The sequence below is a fragment of the Hippoglossus hippoglossus genome, chromosome 21, assembly GCF_009819705.1.
Source record: "Hippoglossus hippoglossus isolate fHipHip1 chromosome 21, fHipHip1.pri, whole genome shotgun sequence".
In the NCBI taxonomy this organism is placed as follows: Eukaryota; Metazoa; Chordata; class Actinopteri; order Pleuronectiformes; family Pleuronectidae; genus Hippoglossus; species Hippoglossus hippoglossus.
Genome location: NC_047171.1, coordinates 715,901 through 734,155, shown reverse-complemented (window position 1 = coordinate 734,155; position 18,255 = coordinate 715,901). Strand labels below are relative to the sequence as shown.

General features: G+C 42.1%; 1 protein-coding gene across 2 annotated transcripts in view; it reads left to right on the top strand.

Annotated features, from left to right (window-relative positions):
* The first annotated feature begins 3,189 nt into the window (after positions 1–3,189).
* itgav (integrin, alpha V) overlaps positions 3,190–18,255 on the top strand; it is a 24,876-nt gene continuing 9,810 nt past the window's right edge. For both annotated transcript variants that reach the window (XM_034573361.1, XM_034573362.1), the window contains exons 1-9: positions 3,190–3,612; positions 5,394–5,524; positions 9,845–9,936; positions 10,262–10,378; positions 10,787–10,846; positions 11,350–11,398; positions 16,834–16,956; positions 17,046–17,090; positions 17,799–17,842. In XM_034573361.1, coding sequence (XP_034429252.1) covers positions 3,446–3,612; positions 5,394–5,524; positions 9,845–9,936; positions 10,262–10,378; positions 10,787–10,846; positions 11,350–11,398; positions 16,834–16,956; positions 17,046–17,090; positions 17,799–17,842 — 828 coding nt within the window. In that variant the 5' untranslated portion in view covers positions 3,190–3,445. The remainder of the gene's footprint in view (positions 3,613–5,393; positions 5,525–9,844; positions 9,937–10,261; positions 10,379–10,786; positions 10,847–11,349; positions 11,399–16,833; positions 16,957–17,045; positions 17,091–17,798; positions 17,843–18,255) is intronic.

Genomic DNA, 18,255 nt, shown 5'->3' with positions numbered 1-18,255 from the left:
TCCATGAAGTAACTATGAAACAAGCAATTTCCAATGAACAAGATGGTGTGATGATGTGTAATAAGACGTACTCAGAAGTCGTCCATGAGAGTCGGGGGAGCTGATTACAGCCGCTCTGTAAACACTTAATTATCAGCCAGTGGTCACAGGCTCATGGGACGTTACACAAACACTGGGTCGTCAAGAGGAAAAGTCTAAAGAATCCAACATGATGTTTTATTACTGCCACTGGAAGTTGTATAAAGTTCAGTGAAGTAATTCTAAGATGTGCCCGAGGTGGTCAGCAGGTCCAACAGTAACACACCTTCACAGATTCAGGACAATGTAAAAACCACGTTCAAACTACTTGAATTGAATGCAGCTGAATACTTGTACACAGGTTATACATACTAACTGAACAATTTAAGATTATACACAAAATATATGACAATCTTTTAAACTACATGGATTGTATCATTGTTAGGAATCCATGTTTAAAGGTGTTTAACCTGTGACACTGGTTTCACGTAACAAAGAGGTGGGACTCAAACACACGGAGCAGGTGGAGGAAAAGTTGTGTTAAATAACTGTATTTGTCTTAAAGAAAGGAAAGTGTGTTATAGTGGAATCACATTCAGCAGTAGAGGAAATCTGGTTAAATGTCCTGGACTGAGCTCCTGTCATCAGACTAACTGGTTTTATAACAGAGCATCATTACCTGAGCAACAGTTAGTTTATGTGACTTGAAGGACTCAGATCAATCCACCGTGTTCAGCCTCAAGACACGACATCGGGAAACACTCCGGACTCACAGGAGCTGACACAATATGAATGTTTCAGTTAAACTGACAGAAATCAGCTTTGTTATTAAACGTACTGAGAACTCGTGGCCGACCCGCTCTCCCTCCATGTTTCTATATGGAGTTGTACCGGAGGCAGTGGAGATCAGAGGTGCAGATTCCTCTGTGCTGTTCTGTTGTTTGTGGCTGTAACAGGATCAGCTCAGTTCAGATGATCAGATGATCTTTTATTGTGTTGTGTGCTTCTGTCTCTGTGCAGCTTGATGGTTGTCAATCAGTTAGTTGAATTGTGTTTTTCCACCTTACTTTCCCAAAATGTCCCCACTGCGTAAGGTCTTTCCTTCAAATGGTCCTCACTGAGATAGAAGTACACACACACACACTCACACAACCCCCCTCCGGTGAACCCACACATTCTTTGGTGCACACTTCATTGTAGCAGTGATTCAGTTCATGGCCAAATAAGATGAAAACCCCTCAGCCTGCTCTCAGTGTTTACCGCTCAGAGCCGGACGCTGATGTATTTGACAACAGAGCGTAACAGAGAACTTTTAGAACGTCTCCGGTTCAACAAGTACTTTTCTTATCATTTTCTCCGTTGACATTTCAGAAAATCCTCATAAAGACTTTCAACCCCAGAACCAGGTGGACCAGCTACAAGATGAATCCTAAACCATTAGGTTCTTTAAGAGTGAAGGAACTACACATCCCATAATCTACTGTGGATGATCTTTTCCAATGATTTCCTGCTTCTCCTTGAATTGAACCTTGTTTCTTTTCCTCATCCATTCGTAGCCGACTTGATTTTCAAGGTTGTGATAAACATTTCCATAGTGTTGTTCTTCTTCTAGACATCGTGAATAAAACGTGTTTTCCATAAACACAGTAGCTGTTGTACAGACTTGTGGTTTATGCAGGAGAATAAAACGTTGTTTCACGGTGTTGTAGCTTGTGGTGAGTCTGCCTCGGCTGGTTAAAATATTACGGTTGTTACTGAATACCTTGGAAAATGTATTTTACCTCCAGAACCACAATGTTGAGATCTGTTAGGATTTAAGTGAGATATATGACAGCTGAGACTAGAAAACAAGGAAGGTTTATTTATACAGAAGCTACATATACAGACAAAATAAAAGAATAAGAGGACATTACAATTAAATTATAACACACACCCACGCACATACACGCACATACACACGAACACACAGGACGGAATGAACTTCCCGTGTCAACAAGAGTCGTCAAGTCAAACATTGAAAGAAAACACAGGAAAATGACTCTACCTTCACAATAAAAGCATGAGATGTATAATATGATTATTCAATTTCATCTTTATATACAGTCACTGATGGTCTTTATATACAGTCACTGATGGTCTTTATATACAGTCACTGATGGTCTTTATATACAGTCACTGATCATCTTTATATACAGTCACTGGTCATCTTTATATACAGTCACTGATCATCTTTATATACAGTCACTGAACATCTTTATATACAGTCACTGATCATCTTTATATACAGTCACTGAACATCTTTATATACAGTCACTGATGGTCTTTATATACAGTCAGTGATCATCTTTATATACAGTCACTGATCATCTTTATATACAGTCACTGATGGTCTTTATATACAGTCACTGATCATCTTTATATACAGTCACTGATCCTCTTTATATACAGTCACTGATCATCTTTATATACAGTCACTGATCCTCTTTATATACAGTCAGTGATCATCTTTATATACAGTCACTGATCATCTTTATATACAGTCACTGATCATCTTTATATACAGTCACTGATGGTCTTTATATACAGTCACTGATCATCTTTATATACAGTCACTGATCATCTTTATATACAGTCACTGAACATCTTTATATACAGTCACTGATGGTCTTTATATACAGTCACTGATCATCTTTATATACAGTCACTGATCATCTTTATATACAGTCACTGAACATCTTTATATACAGTCACTGATCATCTTTATATACAGTCACTGATCATCTTTATATACAGTCACTGATCCTCTTTATATACAGTCACTGATCCTCTTTATATACAGTCACTGAACATCTTTATATACAGTCACTGAACATCTTTATATACAGTCACTGATGGTCTTTATATACAGTCACTGATCATCTTTATATACAGTCACTGAACATCTTTATATACAGTCAGTGATCCTCTTTATATACAGTCACTGATCATCTTTATATACAGTCACTGATCATCTTTATATACAGTCACTGATCGTCTTTATATACAGTCACTGAACATCTTTATATACAGTCACTGATCATATTGAAACTACGCTTCCGTCGTAGCAGACTTTTATTCTGAAAGGTATGAACCGGATGTGTCTGTCTCTCACTGTGTCTCAGTGTCTCCTCCTCTGTCCTCGCCTCCTGTTTCCTCCTCTGTCCTCAGACTTTAGCAGCCGGACCGAGCTCCGCTCTCGGCCCCAGTGTTCGCTGTGACTCGGGTATCGAACACTTTACATGACGACGTGTTGTGTTTGTGACTCTGGAGGAGAGTTTCTAACAGGACGACATTTTAAACTAGTTCGAAGTGGGGACGCTAGCTAGCTATCTAAATAGCGAACTAACTAGCCAACTAACTAGCTAACCAGTGACCGGAGCCTGTGGTCATGGCGGGCGGACTCTCAGCTCTCGCTCTGCTCGTCCTCGTCTGGGTTCGATTCCCCAGCTCCGGCTCGTTCAACCTGGACGTGGACAGTCCCTCCGTGTTCTCCGGCCCAGAGAGAAGCTACTTCGGCTTCTCAGTGGACTTCTTCAAGCCCCCCAGCAACCAGAGGTGAGACTGGGGAGGAGGAGGAGGAGGAGGGTGAGGAGGAGGAGGAGGGTGAGGAGGAGGGCGATGAGGTAGAGGAGGAGGGTGAGGAGGAGGGTGAGGAGGAGGAGGGTGATGAGGAGGAAGAGGGCGATGAGGTAGAGGAGGAGGGTGATGAGGAGGAAGAGGGCGATGAGGTAGAGGAGGAGGGTGATGAGGAAGAGGAAGGTGATGAGGAGGAAGAGGGCGATGAGGAAGAAGAGGGTGATGAGGAGGAAGAGGGCGATGAGGAAGAAGAGGGTGATGAGGAGGAAGAGGGTGATGAGGTAGAGGAGGGTGATGAGGAAGAAGAGGGTGATGAGGAGGAAGAGGGTGATGAGGAGGAAGAGGGCGATGAGGAAGAAGAGGGTGATGAGGAGGAAGAGGGTGATGAGGTAGAGGAGGGTGATGAGGAAGAAGAGGGTGATGAGGAGGAAGAGGGTGATGGGGTAGAGGAGGAAGGTGATGAGGAAGAGGAGGGTGATGAGGAAGAAGAGGGTGATGAGGAGGAAGAGGGTGATGAGGTAGAGGAGGAGGGTGATGGTGAGGAAGAGAAGGGTGATGATGGGGAAGAGGGCGATGAGGTAGAGGAGGAAGGTGATGAGGAAGAGGAGGGTGATGAGGAGGAAGAGGGTGGTGAGGTAGAGGAGGGTGATGAGGAAGAAGAGGGCGATGAGGAGGAAGAGGGTGATGAGGTAGAGGAGGGTGATGAGGAGGAAAAGGGCGATGAGGTAGAGGAGGAGGGTGATGATGAGGAAGAGGAGGGTGATGATGATGATGGTGATGATGAGGAAGAGGGTGATGAGGAAGAGGAGGGTGATGGACATGTTCAGCTTTTGTCTTTGATTGTGATGGTGAAGACGATGATGAGGAAGATGATGATGAGGAGGAGAATGAGCAACACGAACTTGTTGAGGTTCGAGCAGCAGCGTGAGGAAGATGTTGGTGATGATGGACGTGTACAGCTTGTGTCTTTGATTGTGACGGTGAAGACGATGATGAGGAAGATGATGAGCAACACTAAGTTGTTGAGGTTCGAGCAGCAGCGTGAGGAAGATGTTGGTTGAGGGAGCAGGAGCAGAGAGGAGGGTTCCTCTGGCCCGGAGCCACATGAAGGACATTCAGACTTGATCAGTCACTGTCTGGTTTCTGTCCTGTTCCTGTTTCCTGCTGTTTGAGTCCAGAGATAAGAGACAGGAAACACATGACTGGTCCCAGCTCCGCCTGGACGGAGACATTTTGACTTTATACTCAGTCTCTGGTTGGACTGAGACATCAGCTGATTGGTTTCTGGGTTGGGACAATGTACTCATAACTAATTCTTTATTAGGAGTCGTCCTAATCAAGTTATTTTGTCCCTGATGATGATGATGACGATGATGATGATCCCGTGAAGGAGTCTGACCCCAGATCTTTCAACATGGATGAAGTTTACAGATGATCTCGTACACCGTGTTGTATGTGACTGGTTTAAAGATATAAAGCTTTTATTCCTTTGTCTTTTTGACAAGATATGAATGAAGTTTCCTTTTGGAGCTTCTTGTCCTCGTCCCAGGTTCAGACGTCTCTCTCTGTTATTTCTTAACAGCTTGTGCTAATGCTAATGATGGTTTTTCCCTCATGATAATTAGAGCAGGAAAGGGTGAACACATTCATGTTCTATGACTAATCTCTTTTTCTAACAGTGATAAACATGCCATAGAAGGTGTCTTTTCTGTGTGATCTTGTCCTCTGAAGGTTAATCACATGACTTCCTGTCCCCTCAGGTCGGACGTTCTGATTGGAGCACCTCGGGCCAACACGACGGCCTCCAGCAGCAGCGTGGTGGAGCGGGGAGCGGTGTACAGCTGCCCCTGGAGCTCCTCATCCTGCCACCAGCTGCTGTTCGACAGCTCAGGTATTAAACATTTATCTTCAGCTCAAGTTGGATGACGTCCTCAGAACACAGCAGCTTTGACTCATTCAGACCTGAGGGGCAGAAAGAAAACCCTCCAGAACCTCAGCGTGTTTGAAAACTACCTGAAGGTTTTCTGAAGAACTCTCAGCCTCTGAAGCAGATTGAGACATGAGATTAAAGAAAACATCTGATAGCCTGAACATTTGAACCATTGTCTTTTTACTAAACTTCATTAACGTTGATTAAAAGAAACCAAAAAGCAGCGAACTCCCTGAGACCCTCCTCCTCTTCCTCATGTGCCTCGCAGACTGTTCCCACTGCAAACCTTACTGCCCAATTCAGACTTTTCTTTAAGTAGCTGTTCACATCATCTTGTAAAATGTGGCCAGTATCAGACTCCAATGTGAACTGGGCCTGATGGGACCTGCATGTGCAAAATGACAACAAGTCGTCAAAGACCATGTCATTGCTACAGAGCGCTGGTCGCCTGTTTAATCAAAGTTTATTAATATTACCACGTGTCTAAATCTGACCTAAACACTTACTTTACTGTGAAGCCGATAAGTCGAACAGCTAACCGTTCCACAGACCGATTTCTGGAAGTAGTAGATAGATACTACTAAGGGGTGAGTTATGAAAGCTGTGGGTTATGTCTGTCCTCAGAAACTTGGCTTCAGTGTTTCATCAGATTAGAAGTGTTGAAATACAACCACTGTCCACGCCCAGTGAGACACTGATAAACCAGCAGTGACTGGCTTTGTTTACTCCTGAACCAGTGAGTGTTAACCAGCACAGCTGTTCTCCCACAACGTCCATGTTTCTGTTCAGTCTTTTAGTGATGCCGCTGCACTGGACGGCAAACACTTTTTTATTATATATTATATATTTATATATATACTATACGTTTTTATTTATGGCAGAGCTTTTACTGTTACAAGAAAACGACCACAGCTGGTCTGAGAGCAGTTGTGGTTGTATGGCGTCCATCTTAACCACGAGGCCACCAGGCTGTTTGTTGTTATGATCTTTTTAATGACTCCACACATCTGACCCAGGCTGTAAACATGTGATCTGTTTTGTACAGTCTGCCGGACGCTGTCTGTCTTTTACATGTGCTGGTTCCCAGTTATCCCACATATCCTGCTGTGTGACCACAGCTTTCAACTGAGAAACAGTTATTCACACTCTTGTTTCTTGTCACACAGGAAACAGAAGGAAACTGTGAAAATATCAGGAAACATACAAAAATAAAAAATGCTGTTGGTTCCTCAGCTGATGAGAGGCCTCCTCATTCCTCCAACGTTTCAAATCTCCAGTGAAACAGACGTCACATGTTTGATTCCTCATAGTCATGTCTGTCTAGGAGATGGACGAACTGTCGTGGAGGTTTATTCGTTGTTTGCAGCAGCGAACAGCTCTTAACATGCGTCACGCCCCATTTTGCAGAGTCCACAATAAGTGAGGACTTCTCACCACCTTCACCTATACATAAAAGTGTGTGTGTGTGTGTTTGCACGAGTGCCTGTGTTGGTTTGCATTAATCTGTGTGTAATCACATGTGTTCAGTCGTGTTCTTGCTTGTGTTCTATATGTGGAAATAAAAGGAAGGTGACTCATTGATGTGTGTGGACTCGTTTTAAATGTCCTTGTAGGGACTTTAAACTGAATACACACCGAGGTTCTTCCTGTTTAGACTTGAGTTTATGTTCAGTCCATGTTTGTGAGCGTCTCCAAGAAAGTAAGTATTTTCATGTCCCCAGAAGTGACCTGTTAAAACTAATAAACCCTCTTAACTGTGCAGTAGAAATTTTCCTCCGGTGTTGAAGTTGGTATTTTTAAGCTAAAAGTTTCTGTCAGTCAAGGAACCACAATAAATAATGAAAGCACTGAAATTATGTTATAAATCAAGAAATACTAAAATCTGACATGTTTCTTCATCAGTAGACACATAGAACATATAGATCCTTAAGATTCTAAATATAGAAACTTGAACTTACATTCCTTACTCTCCATAAGTTATTTGAAATACGTATGGAGTTTTTTTGTTTTGGAGTTTTCTCTGCTCCTCTCCTGCAGCTCTCAGTTTTATCAACATGTTTTTCACAGCACGTAATGAAAAGTAATGACTTCATGACGAGCTGCAACATGAGGTAGAAGTCAGAGTCCTCGACCTTCTGCTGCAAAAAGAATGAAGGTTTTCTTTATTATAGTTTTCATTTGAGATTGATTTAAACAGGAGCATGAAAACAAAGATCTGCCACAGCCGCCAGTGGGACGACCATTAAACAATAAATAGCATGATAACCCTCAGTCTGAGTAAATGAAGGAACAACAGTTAATCTTTACAATCACAGAACACAGAACACATTCCTGAATGTGTCCAGACGTGAGAGGCTGAGCTGAGCCTCAGTATCCTGCAGCAGAGCGAGCTGACATGGTCTGTGACTGGAAAAGAAAAAGTTCTCTCACTAGTTTCTCCTCTAAAGTAGTCGTGTAGTTTGTAACTCACTTTGAATCACTTCAGAAACATTCTCAGTCAGTGAGGATCCCGTCTCCACCTCAGAACACTGGACGTGTTCCTCACATGTTCCTCACATGTTCCTCACAGGTTCTGCAGGTTCTCTTTGTGAGAACAAATGTCTGAGTCAGTGTCTCTGGACATTTTCTAGAACTTTTCCTGCAGCCTCCTAGTAAAATATCTGGAAAATGTCAGAGTGAGTCCAGCAGGAAAATGTGTTTGTGTATCTGTCTGTGTGTGTGTGTGTGTGTGTGTGTGTGTGTGTGTGTGTGTGTGTGTGTGTGTGTGTGTGTGTGTGTGTGTGTGTGTGTGTGTGTGTGTGTGTGTGTGTGTGTTTCCACCACAATAGAGACCTTTGTTATTGATTTGACCTGCGTGATCGCTGGCTAAAGCTTTACAGGACCTAAAAACAGAATTAACTGGAATCTTGCTGTGTGTGTGTGTGTGTGTGTGTGTGTGTGTGTGTGTGTGTGTGTGTGTGTGTGTGTGTGTGTGTGTGTGTGTGTGTTTGACTGTGACTCAGTGTTTTGTTTTCCTGTGGTTTTTCGTACAGAAAGTGACTCGTCTGCTCACGGTGCTGTTTTAAAATTTGAAGTATTGTTTTTATTTTGCAGCAGGAAGTGAGTGGAACACAGATTAAAGTTGTTTAAACAATCAGTCAAATAAATGAGCAGCAGTTGAATCAACAATGAAAACAGTTGTTAGTAGAGAATAATCGCTCATCAATCGTAATCGAGGTAAAACTTTGACGTGGTAAAGATCTCCATGGTAACAGCGAGCTCCACCAATCAGGGACATCTCTACTACACTTGAGAATTGTGGGTAGTGTCGTACTTTCCCTTGACATCGTGAACAAAACCAAATAAAAACCTATCATTCAGACTTGTGGCTTCTACAGGAGAATATAATATGGTTTCACAGCCACCTTGTGGTGAGTGTAGCTCAGATAGTTGATATATTATGGCTGATAAATACAATCTCTGTTCAGAACATGAATCTTACTTCCAGAACCACGCTGATAAGCTCTATACTCCTCATGTGTGGCTGCCTCAGCACCATCATCACAGATTCAGGAGAGAAGCTGGATTTTCCCCCACGATGGGAAACTCCCAAACACTTCCTCAGTGTGTGTTCATCAACACATGTGACTCTTATTCTATTTACTTTTATCTTTCAATGTCTTTTACTGCATTTTCATTTATTAAGTTTCTCATAAACTTCAGATTGTCTTCCATTGAGTTTTGTTCTATCGTCAGTTTTACTCTTTATATCTCGACTTAAACTTCTTAACTCTTCTGTTGCTCGTTCGTTGGCTGAGATTGAAAAAGCTCCTGTTTTCCAATGGGACTCAGGTCTGTTCCCTGTGTTTCTGTGACACATGTACAGGACAGGATTTACAGGATCCTCTGTGAACTGTGTTAATCTCTAACTGGGATTCATTTAGCTGTTACAGGAAGATGGATTTAGAGTAACTCAAATACTAAAAACAAATTACTATACTGTTGGGACATCGAACCAGTCCCCAAAACCTGAGGTACTGTCCACATGTGCCTTCATTCCAATGTAAAATTACTATAAACTGGCAAAAGTCCAAACTATATAGATAAATGTAATTATCTAAATATCGATATTTGACGCCAGCGTGTCGCTCATTTTATCCCATGAGTCAGGATGACAAGATATCGCTGTATCGATATCTTGTCTCTGATGTGACGGATCTGATGTTGCTGCAGGTCCAAGAGGATCTGACCAATGAGGTTCTCTGAGGTCGCAGATAGTAACGAGGCTCTCGCTCTTTGCAGATGACAGGATCAACAAAGACGGTGCTCAGATGGAGTTTAAGTCCAAGCAGTGGTTCGGTGCCTCGGTCCGATCCGATGGAGAGCACATCCTGGTAAGAAAATTCAATTCTCTGAAAGCTCACAGGTACGGACGAAACAGAACAGTACCACAGGAAATCATGGGGGGGCAGTGTTGCCAATAGTTAAGGCCCAAAGACACAAGGAAGAAATTTCCACAGTGGCCGAACTTTTTGAGGAGGAGACTTTAATGGTTTTTTTCATGTTCAGATTTTATAAGGCTTTCATTTAAGACCCTGCTCTCTCACTCCAATATGCTTGTGCTCAGACTTGCTGCGCTGCAGCTCTTCTCCTCACACTGACGCTGCTCCTCTGTGCACATTAATCATGTTATTTATGGGATGTGTGTGTGTTTTCCAGGCCTGTGCTCCTCTGTACCAGTGGTCGACCTTCGGCGTCTCTGAGCGGGAGCCGGTGGGAACGTGTTACCTGAAGAAAGGAGGAACAGTGGTGGAGTACTCGCCCTGCAGATCAAGTTCGTTCCTCTGCTCGTCCTCTTCGTCTGTCTTCCGTTCATGTGAACGCATGTCAGAGGTGTTGCAAGTTTAATCAGCAGCAGTGTTTTACTGCTCCCTGTGGTTGAAACTAACCGTCAAACCACTGGAGGTCAGCAAAAACCAGAATCTATATCCCTTTTCCACAAAGGCAGTTCAGAGCTGGTGCCTGAGGTCGATGGTTAGAGAGCGACACCAACACTTTGCTGGTCTAGAACCAAGAACCACTTAGGTCATCTCATCTGATAGACGTGAAGTTAAATCAATCATTTGTAGTCGTTGTGTTTGTTAGATGTTGACAGGTCCTCACCGAATATCTGTAATAATGGTTTCTCATCGATCGGATTCTCTTTGTTATTGATGATAAAATGTGTGAAATCTCTGTCCAGAGGCCAACTCACCAGAGGGGCAGGGCTTCTGCCAGGCCGGCTTCAGCGTGGACTTCCTGAAGGTCGGTATCCAAGACGAACTCAGAACACCTCATCTCCTCCGTCAAGGAGCTTTTAGTTTGTGTGTTTGTCTGTTAGTTTGCAGAAAGTGTTCTCACATCAGCTGACTTTTTACTGAGGGGCCGAGAGTGTCCTCGCTCAGACATTTGCGTTCTGACATTCTGCCCCTCTGGACATGTTCCTCACATGTTCCTCACATGTTCTGCAGGTTCTCTATGTGAGAACAAATGTCTGAGTCAGTGTCTCTGGACATGTTCTGGATCTTCTCCTGCAGCCTCCTGGTAAAATGTGTGTAACATGTCCTCGTGAGTCCATGTGAGGACACAGCAGGACAATGTGTGGAAGCTTCCCAGTGAGCGAGTGGACGCGTTGATGAGGTTTCTAACACGTGACGGACGTGAAACTGGAAGAACACAAACATCTCAGGATGAAGAAGAGGAGCCGCACACGTAGAAGACGAAGACGTCAACTTGGAAAATGTCCTTATGTCTTTTTGTGATTTCAGAATAACAACAGAGTGGTGGTGGGAGGACCTGGCAGCTTCTACTGGCAGGGTGAGTTCTTCTCTGGTGTGTGTGTGTGTGTGTGTGTATCACTCCACCTTAAGAGTTTAATGAGCAAGTGAGGCTTGTGTGTGTCAGCAGTGTGTTGTAACCCATGTTTGTCTACTCGTCTGACATTAGAGGGTGTGACACAGTTTAGTGAGTCGGTCACATACGTTTGCTCCCTCCCTCTTTGCCTGGGGTGTGTGAGCTAATTATTGTTTCCTGTCGGGTCAACACTTTACAATTACACACACACACACACACACACACACACACACAGCTCTGTTCCTGATTAGACAGCTGTTAACTCTGTGGCTCCTTTAATTACAAGTTGTGTGTTTTTCTGAAGTTCATTGTCTTGTAAACAAACTTGTATAAAATCATATCTTCTGCTGCCTGTGTTCTTTCAGTCTCTTAACGTCTCTTAACGTCTCTTTCAGTCTCTTAACGTCTCTTTCAGTCTCTTAACGTCTCTTTCAGTCTCTTAACGTCTCTTAACGTCTCTTTCAGTCTCTTAACGTCTCTTTCAGTCTCTTTCAGTCTCTTAACGTCTCTTTCAGTCTCTTTCAGTCTCTTAACGTCTCTTTCAGTCTCTTTCAGTCTCTTAACGTCTCTTTCAGTCTCTTAACGTCTCTTTCAGTCTCTTTCAGTCTCTTAATGTCTCTTTCAGTCTCTTAAAGTCTCTTTCAGTCTCTTTCAGTCTCTTTCAGTCTCTTAATGTCTCTTTCAGTCTCTTTCAGTCTCTTAACGTCTCTTTCAGTCTCTTTCAGTCTCTTAACGTCTCTTAACGTCTCTTTCAGTCTCTTAACGTCTCTTTCAGTCTCTTAACGTCTCTTAACGTCTCTTTCAGTCTCTTAACGTCTCTTAACGTCTCTTTCAGTCTCTTAACGTCTCTTTCAGTCTCTTAACGTCTCTTTCAGTCTCTTAACGTCTCTTTCAGTCTCTTTCAGTCTCTTAACGTCTCTTTCAGTCTCTTAACGTCTCTTTCAGTCTCTTAAAGTCTCTTTCAGTCTCTTAACGTCTCTTTCAGTCTCTTTCAGTCTCTTAACGTCTCTTTCAGTCTCTTAACGTCTCTTTCAGTCTCTTTCAGTCTCTTAACGTCTCTTTCAGTCTCTTAACGTCTCTTAACGTCTCTTTCAGTCTCTTTCAGTCTCTTAACGTCTCTTTCAGTCTCTTAACGTCTCTTTCAGTCTCTTAACGTCTCTTTCAGTCTCTTTCAGTCTCTTAACGTCTCTTTCAGTCTCTTTCAGTCTCTTTCAGTCTCTTAAAGTCTCTTTCAGTCTCTTTCAGTCTCTTAACGTCTCTTTCAGTCTCTTTCAGTCTCTTAACGTCTCTTTCAGTCTCTTAACGTCTCTTTCAGTCTCTTTCAGTCTCTTTCAGTCTCTTAACGTCTCTTTCAGTCTCTTTCAGTCTCTTAACGTCTCTTTCAGTCTCTTTCAGTCTCTTTCAGTCTCTTAACGTCTCTTTCAGTCTCTTAACGTCTCTTAACGTCTCTTTCAGTCTCTTAACGTCTCTTAACGTCTCTTTCAGTCTCTTTCAGTCTCTTAACGTCTCTTTCAGTCTCTTTCAGTCTCTTAACGTCTCTTTCAGTCTCTTAACGTCTCTTAATGTCTCTTTCAGTCTCTTAACGTCTCTTTCAGTCTCTTAACGTCTCTTTCAGTCTCTTTCAGTCTCTTAACGTCTCTTTCAGTCTCTTAACGTCTCTTAATGTCTCTTTCAGTCTCTTTCAGTCTCTTAACGTCTCTTTCAGTCTCTTTCAGTCTCTTTCAGTCTCTTAACGTCTCTTTCAGTCTCTTAACGTCTCTTTCAGTCTCTTAACGTCTCTTTCAGTCTCTTAACGTCTCTTAACGTCTCTTTCAGTCTCTTAACGTCTCTTTCAGTCTCTTAATGTCTCTTTCAGTCTCTTAACGTCTCTTTCAGTCTCTTAACGTCTCTTTCAGTCTCTTTCAGTCTCTTAACGTCTCTTTCAGTCTCTTTCAGTCTCTTTCAGTCTCTTAAAGTCTCTTTCAGTCTCTTTCAGTCTCTTAACGTCTCTTTCAGTCTCTTTCAGTCTCTTAACGTCTCTTTCAGTCTCTTAACGTCTCTTTCAGTCTCTTTCAGTCTCTTTCAGTCTCTTAACGTCTCTTTCAGTCTCTTTCAGTCTCTTAACGTCTCTTTCAGTCTCTTTCAGTCTCTTTCAGTCTCTTAACGTCTCTTTCAGTCTCTTAACGTCTCTTAACGTCTCTTTCAGTCTCTTAACGTCTCTTAACGTCTCTTTCAGTCTCTTTCAGTCTCTTAACGTCTCTTTCAGTCTCTTTCAGTCTCTTAACGTCTCTTTCAGTCTCTTAACGTCTCTTAATGTCTCTTTCAGTCTCTTAACGTCTCTTTCAGTCTCTTAACGTCTCTTTCAGTCTCTTTCAGTCTCTTAACGTCTCTTTCAGTCTCTTAACGTCTCTTAATGTCTCTTTCAGTCTCTTTCAGTCTCTTAACGTCTCTTTCAGTCTCTTTCAGTCTCTTTCAGTCTCTTAACGTCTCTTTCAGTCTCTTAACGTCTCTTTCAGTCTCTTAACGTCTCTTTCAGTCTCTTAACGTCTCTTAACGTCTCTTTCAGTCTCTTAACGTCTCTTTCAGTCTCTTAATGTCTCTTTCAGTCTCTTTCAGTCTCTTTCAGTCTCTTTCAGTCTCTTAACGTCTCTTAATGTCTCTTTCAGTCTCTTTCAGTCTCTTAACGTCTCTTTCAGTCTCTTTCAGTCTCTTAACGTCTCTTTCAGTCTCTTTCAGTCTCTTAACGTCTCTTTCAGTCTCTTAACGTCTCTTAACGTCTCTTTCAGTCTCTTAACGTCTCTTAACGTCTCTTTCAGTCTCTTTCAGTCTCTTAACGTCTCTTTCAGTCTCTTAACGTCTCTTTCAGTCTCTTAACGTCTCTTAATGTCTCTTTCAGTCTCTTAACGTCTCTTTCAGTCTCTTAACGTCTCTTTCAGTCTCTTTCAGTCTCTTAACGTCTCTTTCAGTCTCTTTCAGTCTCTTAACGTCTCTTTCAGTCTCTTAACGTCTCTTAATGTCTCTTTCAGTCTCTTTCAGTCTCTTAACGTCTCTTTCAGTCTCTTTCAGTCTCTTTCAGTCTCTTAACGTCTCTTTCAGTCTCTTAACGTCTCTTTCAGTCTCTTAACGTCTCTTAACGTCTCTTTCAGTCTCTTAACGTCTCTTTCAGTCTCTTAATGTCTCTTTCAGTCTCTTAACGTCTCTTTCAGTCTCTTAACGTCTCTTTCAGTCTCTTAATGTCTCTTTCAGTCTCTTAACGTCTCTTAACGTCTCTTTCAGTCTCTTTCAGTCTCTTAACGTCTCTTAATGTCTCTTTCAGTCTCTTAACGTCTCTTTCAGTCTCTTAACGTCTCTTAACGTCTCTTTCAGTCTCTTTCAGTCTCTTAACGTCTCTTTCAGTCTCTTTCAGTCTCTTAACGTCTCTTTCAGTCTCTTAATGTCTCTTTCAGTCTCTTAATGTCTCTTTCAGTCTCTTTCAGTCTCTTAACGTCTCTTAACGTCTCTTTCAGTCTCTTAACGTCTCTTTCAGTCTCTTAACGTCTCTTTCAGTCTCTTTCAGTCTCTTAACGTCTCTTTCAGTCTCTTAATGTCTCTTTCAGTCTCTTAATGTCTCTTTCAGTCTCTTAATGTCTCTTTCAGTCTCTTAACGTCTCTTTCAGTCTCTTAACGTCTCTTTCAGTCTCTTTCAGTCTCTTAACGTCTCTTTCAGTCTCTTAACGTCTCTTAACGTCTCTTTCAGTCTCTTTCAGTCTCTTAACGTCTCTTTCAGTCTCTTTCAGTCTCTTAACGTCTCTTTCAGTCTCTTAATGTCTCTTTCAGTCTCTTTCAGTCTCTTAATGTCTCTTAATGTCTCTTTCAGTCTCTTTCAGTCTCTTAACGTCTCTTTCAGTCTCTTAACGTCTCTTTCAGTCTCTTAACGTCTCTTTCAGTCTCTTTCAGTCTCTTAACGTCTCTTTCAGTCTCTTAATGTCTCTTTCAGTCTCTTAATGTCTCTTTCAGTCTCTTTCAGTCTCTTAACGTCTCTTTCAGTCTCTTTCAGTCTCTTAATGTCTCTTTCAGTCTCTTTCAGTCTCTTTCAGTCTCTTAACGTCTCTTTCAGTCTCTTAACGTCTCTTTCAGTCTCTTTCAGTCTCTTTCAGTCTCTTAACGTCTCTTTCAGTCTCTTTCAGTCTCTTTCAGTCTCTTAATGTCTCTTTCAGTCTCTTAACGTCTCTTTCAGTCTCTTTCAGTCTCTTTCAGTCTCTTAACGTCTCTTTCAGTCTCTTAACGTCTCTTTCAGTCTCTTTCAGTCTCTTTCAGTCTCTTAATGTCTCTTTCAGTCTCTTTCAGTCTCTTAACGTCTCTTTCAGTCTCTTTCAGTCTCTTAACGTCTCTTTCAGTCTCTTAACGTCTCTTTCAGTCTCTTAACGTCTCTTAACGTCTCTTTCAGTCTCTTTCAGTCTCTTAACGTCTCTTTCAGTCTCTTAACGTCTCTTTCAGTCTCTTTCAGTCTCTTAACGTCTCTTAATGTCTCTTTCAGTCTCTTAACGTCTCTTTCAGTCTCTTTCAGTCTCTTAACGTCTCTTAATGTCTCTTTCAGTCTCTTTCAGTCTCTTAACGTCTCTTTCAGTCTCTTAACGTCTCTTTCAGTCTCTTAACGTCTCTTTCAGTCTCTTTCAGTCTCTTAACGTCTCTTAATGTCTCTTTCAGTCTCTTAATGTCTCTTTCAGTCTCTTAACGTCTCTTAACGTCTCTTTCAGTCTCTTAACGTCTCTTTCAGTCTCTTAACGTCTCTTTCAGTCTCTTTCAGTCTCTTAACGTCTCTTTCAGTCTCTTAATGTCTCTTTCAGTCTCTTAATGTCTCTTTCAGTCTCTTAACGTCTCTTTCAGTCTCTTAATGTCTCTTTCAGTCTCTTAACGTCTCTTTCAGTCTCTTTCAGTCTCTTAACGTCTCTTTCAGTCTCTTAATGTCTCTTAACGTCTCTTTCAGTCTCTTTCAGTCTCTTAACGTCTCTTTCAGTCTCTTTCAGTCTCTTAAGTTCTCTAAGTTCTCCTCTGGGCGTCTCTTCTCAGTTCTTCTTTATTTATTTTTTTGTTCTCTTGTGCTCATTTCTCTTCTCCTCCTCTCTTGTCTCCATCTTCTCCTCTGGTTCGTCCTGGTTCTGTTTTTGTCCTCTCTCCTCATTTCGCTCCTTGTTGTTTTCGGGTTGTTTGTTTCCTCCCTAATAACAGCTGAATAGATTTCCAGAGGAATTGGTGGAAAGATGTTTTAATGGGTCAGAGAATAAGTCAGAAATCAGACATGTTTAGAGGACTGATATTGAAGTAAATGGGAGCGTTAGTGAAGGTATGAACTCTACTGGGAGACATTTTGTTCTCAGTGTTCATCTTTTAATTTTCTTCTTCTTTTCTCTTCTCTAACGTTCTACTCCTCCCCTTTTCAGGTCAGCTGATTTCGGATGACGTCTCTGAGATTTTTACCCGGTTTGACAAGGAGTACATCACCAAGTATGGAAACACCCTCACCACCAAGTCCGCTGGGGCTCAGTACGACGACAGTTACCTTGGTAACCATGCACTCACATCTTTCATTCGTTATCTACATTGCGTGGTGATGTAATTGGATGAGTAATGACGTCGTCTGACTGCCCACCAGGTTACTCTGTGACAATCGGAGACTTCAATGACGATGGAAAGGAAGGTAAGGCTGAGATGAGTGGGACTTATTTCAGTTTTAGTGCAACATTAGGTAACTGTTACTGAGCAACAGCGCCCCCTGCAGTGTCCACGTGATGAAGTGGTTTTCATGTGTAGAAAAAACTAAGTGAATCAATGTGTTGTGTGTCGTCCCACTGCATATTACCCATGATCCTCTGCTTCCTGAACCAAAAGAGCTGCTGCTCTAACAAATCCACCAAACTCTGTTAGAATTCTTCATGTTTCAAAGTTTCCTGCTGAATATTGGAGATAAACTCTGGTTTTTAATAACTTCAGAGTGTTTTTAACTGATCTCAGTTCAGCTTCACTCTTCAGCTGCAGCTGGTTGTGACAGTTGAAGCTGACTCTCAGTCAGTTCTTCTCACAGGAGATGGAACCCACTCAGCAGAGTCACAGAGAACAGACGTTCAGGGAGAGAAGGAGGAAACTTTCTCATGTTCACACTCACACATCAGACTCACTTTCATCCAGCTGCTGCTTCAGGTAGAACAGTTGCTCAGTGTTGCTTTAACTAACGTCAGTAGATCAACGCAGCTCTGAAGAAGAATTCCTCCGTGAATCCACCTCTGCATTTGTTTTCTGTTTTAAATCTTGCATGTGAACACAATGAGGTGGAGCTGCAACTTTAATCAATGAACTATTAATATATTAGTATTAATCAAACCATGACTGCCTGTCCTCACTTCTGTAGACTATGTGACCGGAGTACCTCGGGGAGACAAGGCTCTGGGTTATGTAAGTGTTTAACACACACACACACTTGTCTCTCTATAGTTGTGAAGACACTCGTTGACATAATGCATCCTCTGACCCTAACCATCACAAATAAATGCCTAAATCTATTTCTAACCCTCAAACCAAGTCTTAACCCTCAGTCCATTAAAGGGGGTCAGAAAGTGAGGACCGGCCAAAATGTCCTCACAAAGTCAAAATTTCCCCACAATGATGGTGTTGGACTAAAACTGACCCTCATAACTATAGAAAGACATGCTCCCACACGTATGGCGTCTGACACAAATATGATATGTGGCCCATCTGCTGCTTTCAGACATGTTCGTGAAATGTTCTGGAGGTTCTAAATGTGAGAACACGTCGCAGTCAGTTGCTTTGGACATTTTTTTATCCTGCAGCCTCCTAGTAAAACACAT